A 12,091-nucleotide genomic window follows, 5' to 3' on the forward strand; every position below is an offset into this window, starting at 1 on the left:
AAGAAATAAATAATAATAAATAAATAATAATAATCTCTGGCCTGTCAAATTATAATCCCCTCCTAAAATCAAAATGCCTTCCCCGTGTTTGTCTAATAGCTCCTTAATTTGCTTATAATAGCTAGTCTGATCCCCTGTTGGGGCGTACATTGAAAGCAAGGTATATATTTCAGATCCCAGTTTAATTTTAAGTAACATATACCTGCCATGCTCATCCGCAATTTGAGACAGAACATCGAATATTAAATTGGCAGATAGCAGTATCCCAGTTCCTGCATATCTTGCATTTTTACCCGCAGCAGACATAAATATATGAGGAAATTCTTTAAAGGCTAGCAACCGCTCATGACGTTTTCGTAAATGAGTTTCTTGTAAGAAAGCAATAGATACATTCAAGGAATTTAACTCCCTTTTAAGAATGAACTGTTTTCTCTGCGAATTAAGCCCCTTCACATTTATGGTAACTAAACGCAACATTTATTTCACAGATGGGTATTTATATTGTAATTTGGAATAATAATCTCGAACGATCTCAGTATTGCCCTCCTTTAAGCAATTCTTGCTTTTAGCGATAACCTCGCATGCAGACCACATATCTTGTGAAATAATGCACTTTGATCGCTGCTGTTCCCCTCCCCTAAATAAAGAATTTATCCCCTTAAAGATCCACTGACACCCTCTCACGGACTCCATCCCGGGGGAATTTACCATAGCAATCATGTGAAACACCAGCCTTTCAACCCCCCTCCCCCCCACCCCGCTGTTTCAAAGAAGCAGAGAATCCCGGGCAACAGAATGAACAATATTGAAAAGTTCTGTCCTGGAAGAAATAGCATAACACCCTCATTACAGTCAAATATAAGTTTAAAAACCTCTTTCCTTGTTTTTTAAAGTACTTAAGAAATCAGTTCGAATCTGACCCCTTGCCGCTGTTGCATCTGATTTCATCCGTTATTGGCTGCAACGCTCACACCATGTGCCGCTGGAGTCTGACCGCTTGGTGCCATCTTGAATTCAAAACGGGTCGTCCCGCAGATGCACTGAGCCGGAGCCGGTAGATTAGCTTCAAGACCCACTTGTTTGAAAGCCTCAGCGGCCTCATTCATCGATTTTACTAGGTAAGAAATACCCTTGATCTGAAAGAGCAAAGCAAATGGGAATGTCCATCTGTATCTGATCGCAGCCTGTTGGAGCGCCTGAATAGCTGCCCGCAATTCATAGCGCTTTTTTAGTGTGCTGGGGGCAATATCTTGGTACAGGGAAATCTCCGTGTTGTTCCAACCCCATTTTTGTTTCTGCCGGGCGATCTTCATTATCTCTTCCTTTTGAGAGTAGCTGAGAAAATTGATTATTATGTCCCGTGGACGGTTATCCATACGGGGGTCCAGCGCCCTATGTGCGCATTCTAATATGTACTTTAATGCTCCCATTTTCTTCACTGATATTTTTTTCGCTCGAGTCATTTTTTAATATGTATTCACAAATGGCAGCTGCAGTTTTGAGGCAATCAGAGAATTCCTCGCTCTCAGGAACTCCTCTTATTCTCATATTCTGTTGGCGGGACCTATTTTCTAGGTCCTCTATTTTTTCATGCAGTCCTGATAGCTCCGAGGTTATGGTTAAGTTTTGACGAGTTATTTCATTAATGGAAATCTTGTGCTCATCCATCCTGGAGTCTACCTCGTCCACTCTCCTTCCAAGTGTTGCAAAATCTTCCCTCATCTCCGAAAAGGAGGCTAATAGCTCTTCTTTTTGTTGTTTAATTTCGGATCTTAAATCCATAAACCATTCCCGCATTATAGCCGTCGTGGGTATGTCAGGTAAAGTATGCGGATTTACGCTGACAGAGTGGGGAGACAGAATCGGTGCTTCAGAATCAGAACCCTCCATGCCTCCCACGTCTGATGGCATGCTGTGATGCCCAGTCTTCCGAAGTTCAGATGCGGCTTTAGTGAAGGAGAATTTTTGTAAATCCAGGTTTCGTTTTCTTGTAGTCATTAGGTCAGTTCTGCAATTTCTCTATGCTATTCAGAAAGTGAAAATTAGATGTCGATGTTTGCTAAATAGAGGTAAATATGCTGGTGGTGGGCAGGAGCATCAGGCATTAGCGTCCATCTTGCTGCATGGCAAACAGCGCCCCCTACTTCACTATTATTTTAAGTATACTGTCCCCTTCCGTGCTTCTTTTTCCTTCTTACTTTTCTAGTTATTTTCTTCTAAGACTTTATTTTGCCTCCTTTCTTTTCCTTACGATCTCAGTTTATTTTCTTTATCTCTTTATCCTTCCAGCCTTCTTCAGATTCTAAATAACCTATCTAATGTGTGATCTTTTGGTCACTTCTTCAGGCCCCACCCTATCTCTATTCCTTCTGCATGTTCTCTGTTTCCAGGCCATCTATTTTCATCTTCCACAGCTCTTTAGATGGACTCCAATATATATATATATATATATATATATATATATATATATATATGGCTTTACTTTAAGTAATATAGCAGTACTTTTTGTAGAGGTCAGTGAAACTGACTAGATCTTCCTGGCTATGTTTGCAGAGCAGATAAAGTATAGCCATATTACTCAGCTATGAGAGCTAGTGTGCGCATGTTATGGCTGTGTAGGCAGTCAGAGTGAGAGAGACTGAGTGCATGAGAGAAAACCAGAAAATGTTCTCAGAATTTGAGACAGATAGCAGATACACAGAACACGTTCCTTATACAAAACAAGCCTCTTGTTTTTCTGCTTTATCTGTCCTTACTTTTATATCTGGAATCTACGCTCTCTTGCAATCTATGATTCATCCATACTGATAAACTTCAAAACTAGAGTTAAAGCCCACAGTTTTAATATTGCCTTCAGAAACCTCTCATCTCTATTTATGTACCATTGATTTACTAGCATTGTAGACTCCCATGTTTGGTTCTGGTACATAAATAGACAGACCTTTGCAGAGCTAACCTATTGTCTAGGTCCCACTCCAATATCTGCAACAGATTTCTTCCTCGATGTTGGGCTAAGGATTTCAGTCCCAAATCAACAGCTGCTCTCTGATTGAGCTAAGCTTGGACATTATGATGTAGTTTGGAGAATGTTGAACTTGAGGACTAGTTTTATAGAATAGCCAAGTATTCCAAAGTACTTTGTAAACAATTTAGAAATGTTCCTTTTCATATTAGAAATGAGATAATCTAGCTTTATTTTTTACTTTAGTTAATGACTTCCAGACCATACCTGCTTATTTTTGAAGTTGAAAGACTTTTTTTCTTATTTCCTTTTTTAAACTCTGAATTATACAAATTATTGAAGCTTCATTTTTTTCCTGTCATAACCTCAGTTCTTAATGTATTTGATAGAATAGTTTTTTTCCCTGGCCTTGCAGTCTTCCAACTCAATCAGAACTGGCCCTTATTGGGCTACGATGCTATGAGTCTTTATTCATTCACACCGAGGTGTCCCCAGTTTTATAATCTTGTCCCACCTTAGCCAGCCATTGCAGTGATAGCATCCCTCTTTGGAGCCTGATGTAGCTGCACACTGTCAATTGGTTTCACCATTCATTAATGACTGAGATGCCTTCTTCCCTAGCAGTTGACAATGTTCCCTCTGCAGCATCCCTTGTCCATAAAAATCCAGGAGTCTATCCTAGATCTTCCACACCACAGCGTGCAGGACTGCTGCTGAACTACTGGACTGGCCCAGAACACATTTTTGACTATATCTGTTATTTAGAAAGAAAATCCTAAAATTAGGTGAAAGAAAATCAGAACTACTCCTCTGGTGATGTTGTGGCATGGGGTTTTATGTTTGGATCCTTCATCTGTCAAGACTGGTTCGACCTGAGCTCACAGTGAGGAATAGTATGCTTTGCTCAGGAAGAGAAGAAAGCTGAATGGCACTACTGCAATGTTTCCCAACCCTCTCCTACAGGCACACCTTTCTAATTAGGTTTTCAGGATAACCAAAATGAATATGCTTGAGATGGATTTATAAATACTGGGTCATCAGTGTATGGAAATCTTTTGTATGCATATTTATTACACATATCCTGAAAACCTGGTTAGGTGGGCCTCCAGAAGAGGGTTGAGACACACTGCACTAATGTGTCTGGTCCTGCTAGTTAATAAATAGCACTGTGGATATACCTCGGAGGAGGCATCCATCTACCTCTTTGGCTAGAAAATTTTCATAGAGCCCTCTAAATGCCATCTGGGGAGGTTGGAATAAAGATGGAAGGGGAGAAAGCAAACATATCAACAAAGTAGTCTGGTAGAGATATCTTCATTTAGCTTGCAAATGTTTAGATGCAACCTTTCACATTAATCTTCTTATAATCTTACACAAAGCCCTAAAAGTATGGTAGCATAGTTGACAAACATGCCTTCCTTGCTGGTGAACAAAATTTCCAGCTGTTGAAAACTGTCATTGAAGGTTTTATGTGAGGAATATGGAGCCACATCAACTGCTAATGGCCAGGCTTGACAGGGCAATGGTATTTTTAAACTATATTGTTGAGGCTTGATTAAATGAAGTCTCATTCTTTGCCTACTAGCTATAGTTTTTATTGCTGATGTATAAACATGGTAATAAGGCATACAACAGTTGATTGGTTGTAGGAGTTGAAAAGCATGACCTTTCTCTCAAATACCCAGCTTTGCATATGGCACACATTCAAAATTTAAATTTATCAAAATTACGTCACAGTTGTAATTTAATGGTAGGCAACTCCAGTCCTCAAGTGCTGCCATCAGGTTTGGTTTTCTGGATATCCATTATTAATATGCATAAGGTGTATTTGCATGTACTGCCTGTATTGTGTGCAGATATATCTCATGCATTGTGGTTATCCCTAAAATCTGACCTTTTGTAGCACTCAAGGAACAGAGTTGCCTACCCCTATTGTTTAATATCTGATGTCCTTGTTGCAGCACTAGTGGAAAGATTTCTGGACAATTTATGCCCAAATTCAGGTTTCTTGTCATCTTTATCCATCTGTTTGTGAACTATATTTGCTTTAGGATATGTGAATACTTTAATATTTATTGTCCCTCTTTCCTCTGCTCCCTTCCTCAAGTTTATTATTCATAATTTTGCATCTCTTACTCACCCTCCTGTGAGGGCTTACATCATGCTGTCCTCTGAGAACACTTGTAACAAGCAGACAACTTTCACGTCCCTTGCCAGCAACCATTTTTTGTGATGGAGTGACCTATTTGGACACCATTTGACTTGTTGAACGCTGCTTCTGTATTAGCCCAATTTACCCAAACCCATGACAGTTATCTCTTGGGATAAGCATTAGAGGTGACATCAGCTTTACTTGCACGGTTTACTGTTTTTTACCTTGTTCTTCAGTGCTAAACTTTCAAAAGGGAAACTTTAATAAAATGTGAAAAATAGAAAAAAACTGAAAGGAGCAGGGACAAAGGTAAAAAGTATGCATGAGGCGTAGACATTGTTAAAAAAAATACCATCCTAGAAGCACAGTCCGGATCTATTCCACACATTAAGAAAGGTGGAAGGAAGGCAAAATGATTCCCGGCATGGTTAAAAGGTGAGATGAAAGAGGCTATTTTAGGAAAAAGATCTTCATTCAAAAATTGGAAGAAGGATCCAAGAAGAAAATAGGGTAAAGCATAAGCACTGGCAAGTTAAATGTAAGACATTGATAAGACAGGCTAAGAGAGAATTTGAAAAGAAGTTGGCTGTAGAGGCAAAAACTCACAGTAAAACTTTTAAAAATATATCCAAAGCAGAAAGCCCGCAAGGGAGTCAGTTGGAGCGTTAGATGGTCGAGGGGTTAATGGGGCACTCAGAAGGTAAGGCCATCGCGGAAAGATTAAATGATTTCTTTGCTTTGGTGTTTACTGAAGAGAATGTTGGGGAGATACCCATTCCAGAGAAGGTTTTCATGGGTAATGATTCAGATGAACTGAACCAAATCACGATGACCCTAGAAGATGTGGTAGGCCTGATTGACAAACTGAAGAGTAGTAAAGCAACTGGACTGGATGGTATACACCCCAGGGTTCTGAAGGAACTAAAAAATGAAATTTCATATCTATTAGTTAAAATGTGTAACCTATCATTAAAATCATCCATTGTACCTGATGACTGGAGGGTGGCTAATGTAATCTCAATATTTAAAAAGGGACCCAGGGATGATCTGGGAAACTATAGACCAGTTACCCTGACTTCAGTGCCAGGAAAAATAATGGAAAGTGTTCTAAAGATCAAAATCACAGAACATATAGAAAGACATGGATTAATGGAACAAAGTCAACATGGCTTTACCCAAGGCAAGTCTTTATCTCACAACATGTAGATATAGGTGAACAGGTGGATATAGTATATTTGGATTTTCACAAGGCATTTGATAAAGTCAGTATGAGAGGCTTCTAAGAAAAGTAAAAACTCATGGGATAGGTAGTAATGTCCTTTCTTGGATTACAAAAAGACAAGAGTAGGTTAAAAGACAAGAGTAGAATTAGATGGACAATTTTCTCAGTGGAAAAGGGTATACAGTGGAGTACGTCAAGGATCTACACTAGGATCTGTGCTTTTCAATATATTTATAAATGATCTGGAAGGGAATACGAACAGCGAGGTAATCAAATTTACAGATGATACAAAATTATTCAGAGTAGTTAAAGCACAAGTGGATTGTGATAAATTGCAGGAGGACCATATGAGACTGGAAAATTGGACATCCAGATAGCAAATGAAATTTAATGTGAATAAGTGCAAAGTGATGCATATAGGGAAAAATAACACATGCTGTAGTTACACGATGTTAGATTCCATATTAGGAGCTACCGTCCAAGAAAGAGATCTAGGCGGCATAGTGGATAATACTTTTAAATCGTCAGCTCAGTGTGCTGTGGCAGTAAAAAAAAAAGCAAACAGAATGTTAGGAAATAATAGGAAGGGAATGGTGAATAAAATGGAGGATGTCATAATGCCTCTGTATCGCTCCATGGTGAGACCGCACCTTGAATACTGTGTATGATTCTGGTCGCCGTATCTCAAGAAAGATATAGTTGCGATGGAGAAGGGTGACCAAAATGATAAAGAGGTTGAAACTGATCCCCTATGAGGAAAGACTAAAGAGGTTAGGGCTGTTCAGCTTGGAGAAGAGACGGCTGAGGGGGGGATATGATAGACGTCTTTAAAATCATGAGAGGTCTAGAATGGGTAAATGTGAATCGGTTATTTACTCTTTTAGATAATAGAAGGACTTGCGGGCTCTCCATGAAGTTAGCATGTAGCACATTTAAAACTTATCGGAGAAAATTATTTTTCACTCAATGCACAATTAAACTCTAGAACTGGTAGCCAGAGGATGTGGTTAGTGCATTTAGTATAGGTGGGTTTAAAAACCTTTGGATAAGTTCTTGGAGGTGAAGTCCATTACCTGCAATTAATCAAGTTGACTTAGAAAATAACTACTGCTAATACTAGCATCAGTAGCATGGGATATACTTAGTTTTTGGGTACTTTCCAGGTACTTGTAGCCTGGATTGACCACTGTTGGAAACAGGATGCTGGGATTGATGGACCCTTTGGTCTGACCCAGTATGGCAATTTCTTATGTTTTTATGTTATTATGTCTCATATCTATCCAGCTGTTGTCTAGTGCTTCAGCTCGGTGTATGTCTTTAATTATTTGACAGTAGCAAACTATTTTTTAGAATCAGCAAAAGTTTTCATATAGTCCTTCTGAATTTTTGCTGGCAACTAATGAAAACTTTGGCACATTATGTAAATCTCTGTGAAAATTTGCCTAGGGTGTGTGTTTCAGGCAATGTGTCTCTCAAGTTCGGAAAAAAACAGGCTTCATTAATATTTGACTATAGCTCAGATGGTAATTGCAAATTTTAATGTTTCAGCAGTTTGTGCAAAATATTTTTTACAGTTTGCACTTGTGCTCATGATACTGCTTGCTAACCTTGGACATAGCTAAAATATGTAAAAAAAAATGTGCTTAACCTTTAAAAGGCAACTAACATTGAGGAACAAATGATACGTATTGAAATAGATGACTCTGTAGTTTTACACTGGATAAGATGTGCTTCTCCGTGCCTAATACTTCCATTAGTGACTGTAAGATTGAAAATTAACTTAAAACTGTTCCTAATGATTTTCATTCTGAGTTAAAAATAAAATGCATGTATTAAAGGCAGGTATTCCAAAATATTTGTAGTGCTTCTGTTCCATTTTTAAAAGGTGCAAAAGCAAGCAGCAAGGTTAATTACAAGCTCAGCAAAGAAAAGAAAAAAGCTCTACAACTTACTTGAACATTAGAGCAGCATTTATGTTCTTAAATTAAAAAAATTTTTCAGCAGTACATTAAGGGAAAAATACTGTAATAAACCTGAGTGACAGGATGCATTAGGAGTGTGACAATAGCGTAAAGGACTGAAGCTTCTACATTGTATTTTACTGCACAAATGAGTGCTTTTAGTATAGAATAGCCTATCTTCTGTCCACTACTGAATTAATGCCTTCCAACTTTGCATAGTTGAGGGTAACAATATAGTGACTGGAAATACAGATTCTGCTTTAGTAACAGCAGTGACTCCCAGCAGTTTACATTAAAAAAAACATACTCTGCCTTCTAGCTCTCAGTGAGTTTTCTTCCTTTATGGCATAAGGATCATCTTTAGTTACAATCTCTAGCCATCGTGTTAGGCACTCACCTTCACCAATGGAACTAAGTCTAACTGTTCTTTAAACCAGATAAGAAAAACATTTTGGACCAGGAATCTAGAATCTTTTTGGTTTCACAGGGTAAAACTACAGCTTATTCGCTGCTTGTTAAAGGAGAAGTCTTACAAACTCTAGAGTGTAGAAATAGTAATCCTTACCCTCTGATCTGAGTATTATAGACATTTTAATAATTTTTTATGCCTAATTTGAGAAGGAAATTACATTTTAAATAACAACTGGAGGCAAGAAGGTAGACATTTTAGTTTCCAAGAGCCTCAAGTTAAAAGGATATATTTTAGGTGTTAATATCACACAGTGCAGTGATTGGGGTGGTATATAAAATGACAGAGAGATCATTAAAGATAGTTATTTCTGTGCAATAATTAAGGTAGAAAAGACTGAAGTCTTGGAAATGGAAACTAAGACACATTATTATATTGTAACATATTCCCTTCTATATCAGTATCAGTGGTATGAGTAAATGAAACTGTACCTCTTTATCTCATCAAAGGTGACTAGTCAGGAAGTACATTTTGCAAAATGCATGTGAAGTCAGCTTGAGTTCAAAGCTCTGAATTCTAGATTATATTAGCTGATTTTTTATTATTTGTATTGTTCTTATCTGTACATTTTCTTATTTTTCCTCAGCTGCCTTTCACAGCAGTGATATTCACAAATCAGAATCATCTTATTTGAATACAATTGGGAAGAAAAACATTATATATTATAAATCTTGAAAAATAATAACTAAAATGTTTAAAGAAATCTAATATATAACTTAAGTTTAGCAGGCTGTGGTTATTTGCTGTTTTATAATATCACCAAGTCAGTGGAATAGTTTGAATGTCAATGTGCTTATTGTGTTTCTGTCCTGGCTCTAAGAAAGCAGTAGGACACACAGGTTCCCCAGATAGGTGAAGCTTTCAAAAATAGGTTCACTGGAAAAAATGTATATTTCCCATGAAATTTGTTAGTACAGTTCTTGTATCTGTATTGGTTTTAAAGATAAATGGTAAGGATGTGCATTTGTTTGAAACAAACAGATAAAATGCAAGAAATGAGCAAATTTTCAATTTGATCTGTTTCCAAAACAAATGGATGATGCCTCCAAATACAAATGAAAATGTTTTTATTCATCTTTTGATCCATTATATTCTATGGGGCAAGAACAATTTTTTTTTTCGCTGCAAGCCAGGGTGGGAAGGGACAAGGACCGAGGATGACCAATGAAGATGAAGTTCGTTTTCAATCAGCCATTCCCAACTGGCAGCTGCATGGATTGACAATGAATACCTCTTTTGTTAACCTGAAACTGAAAGTAAAATATGACTTTGAATAGACATCACTTTCTTCTCTCATATCTCTGGATTTGAGACAGCGAAGTTCTGATTCTCAAGTTCTTTCTCAGAGCCAAATGAAAAGTTTAAAATAAAATTTGGAAAGGAAAAAGAAACTTAAAGTAAGATAGGCTGGGTTGCTGCCTCTTTTCACACTGTCAAATTAATCTCTCTGACTGGTACAGAGATACTGTATCATTCAGCAGGGGTAAGAACGAGATGTGTCTTTCACAGCAGTGGGTACTGTTCAGCTGCAATGACTCTGGCCAGATACAACAGCAACCTTTGATCTCTTAAGTTTGTGTGTGGAGAAAGGAGTTATGTATGTGTTCTGTTGTATAACATCCATAAATTATCATTTAGTTACTACCGTAATGTAAGTCTACACAGTCATACAGGTCGATACTCTAAGGCCGCGGTAGAAAGAGTGCAGCAGTGCCGGGCGCACCCTCGTTCCCCGCACGCACAGTTCTCTTCACATACCGCTCAATACTCTATGTAAATTACTTGCAAATGCAAGTCGCGTCTGCGAAGCGTTAGGCGAAGGTTAGGCCCACGCAACCCATTTTACTGTATAGGCGCTTAATACAGCGCCTATAAAGTATCCTGGGTGCGCTGGTACCTGTCATTTCAAATGTCATTTCAAATGACATTTGAAATGACAGGCACCAGGAAGTGGATGGTTCCCGCCCTCCCGAAGCAAGGCGCAGGGCGAAAATTAAAACAAAAGGGAATAAAGTGTTTTATATATATATATATATATATATATATATATATATATATATAAAACACTTTCCGAATCCCCCATCTCCACACGGGCGGGCGTGCGGTCATTGAGGCGGCGGCGGGAGCCGGCGGGCAGGCGCCCGTTCATCCAGGCGGCGGCGGCAGGAGCCGGCAGGCGGGTGGGCGCCCGTTTGATCCAGGCGGGAGCGGGAAGGTGGGCGCACGTTTGATCCAGGCGGCGGCGGGAGCCGGCGGGCGGGTGGGCACGCGTTTGATCCAGGCGGCGGCGGGAGCGGGCGGGTGGGCGCGCGTTTGATCCAGGCGGCGGCAGGAGCGGCGGGTGGGCACGTGTTTAATCCAAGCGGCGGCGGGAGCCGGCGGGCGGGTGGGCGCGCGTTTGATCCAGGCGGCGGCAGGAGCCGGCGGGCGTGCATTCATCCAGGCGGAGGGAGCCGGCGGCGAAAGCGGCCTCCGGCAGCCCCCGCCGGCAGTCAATAAATGCACGCCTGTGTACGCCCGTGCGATTTCGGCGCTCAAGGCAGTCACGTCTTGAGCGCCGCCTGGATCAAACGCGCGCCCACCCGCCCACCAGCTCCCGCCGCCGCTTGTATCAAACGGGCGCCCACCCGCCCCCCGGCTCCCGCTGCCACCTGGATCAAACGGGCGCCCACCCGCCCGCCGGCTCCCGCCGCCGCCTGGATCAAACGCCTGGATGAACGGACGCCCACCCGTCCGCCCGTGTGGAGATTGGGGATTCGGAAAGTGACAAGGTATTGATATATATATATATATATATATATATATATATATATATATATATATATATATGTAACAACTTTACGCTGCAAATGTTAGTATATATGGAGGTCGTCCATGGTGCAGTCCGGTATGTAGCTGTTCGAACACCACACTAACATCAGGTAGAGGGTAGGCGGTAAACTAACAGGTTAAGGACGCGGCAAAATAGCGGGTTACAAAGGAGATAATCGGAGCGCGCGTCACAGTATCAGAGGGGAATAGCTAATTTGTTCATTAAATAGCTAATTCGTTCATTTACATATCATATACATGCGTGCGGAAAAGGTTACGGATCGGTTTCAAGAAGCGTTAAGGACGCGTGAAACTGGAGACTGTATCGCAGGATCGCCTTATGTGTCCCAATTGTGCGCCCACAGCGAGTTAATCTCCAACCGCACCTTACAGTATCGAGCTGATAGTTAGCAAGCAGACAGTGGCATGCTTTATAACAAAATTGTCTGTGTCTGCCTGCTCTTCTGTCTGCTCTTCTGTCTTATATGTGTATGTCCAGTAGTACTGGGTATAG

General features: G+C 40.2%; 1 protein-coding gene across 13 annotated transcripts in view; it reads left to right on the forward strand.

Annotated features, from left to right (window-relative positions):
- Positions 1–12,091, forward strand: part of KDM4C (lysine demethylase 4C) — a 1,194,550-nt gene that overhangs the window by 682,084 nt on the left and 500,375 nt on the right. The window contains exon 12 of one of the 13 annotated variants that reach the window (XR_003857321.1): positions 9,353–9,436. The exons of 11 other annotated variants lie outside the window; for them this stretch is intronic. Coding sequence is in view for 1 of the 2 variants with exons in the window: in XM_029605222.1 (XP_029461082.1) it covers positions 9,353–9,441 (89 nt within the window). In the remaining variant the exon portion in view is untranslated. Of the gene's footprint in view, positions 1–9,352; positions 9,749–12,091 lie in introns of those variants that run through there. One more of the 13 variants, XM_029605222.1, reaches the window with a different exon arrangement.

Source organism: Rhinatrema bivittatum, chromosome 1 (assembly GCF_901001135.1).
Source record: "Rhinatrema bivittatum chromosome 1, aRhiBiv1.1, whole genome shotgun sequence".
Classification (NCBI taxonomy): domain Eukaryota; kingdom Metazoa; phylum Chordata; class Amphibia; order Gymnophiona; family Rhinatrematidae; genus Rhinatrema; species Rhinatrema bivittatum.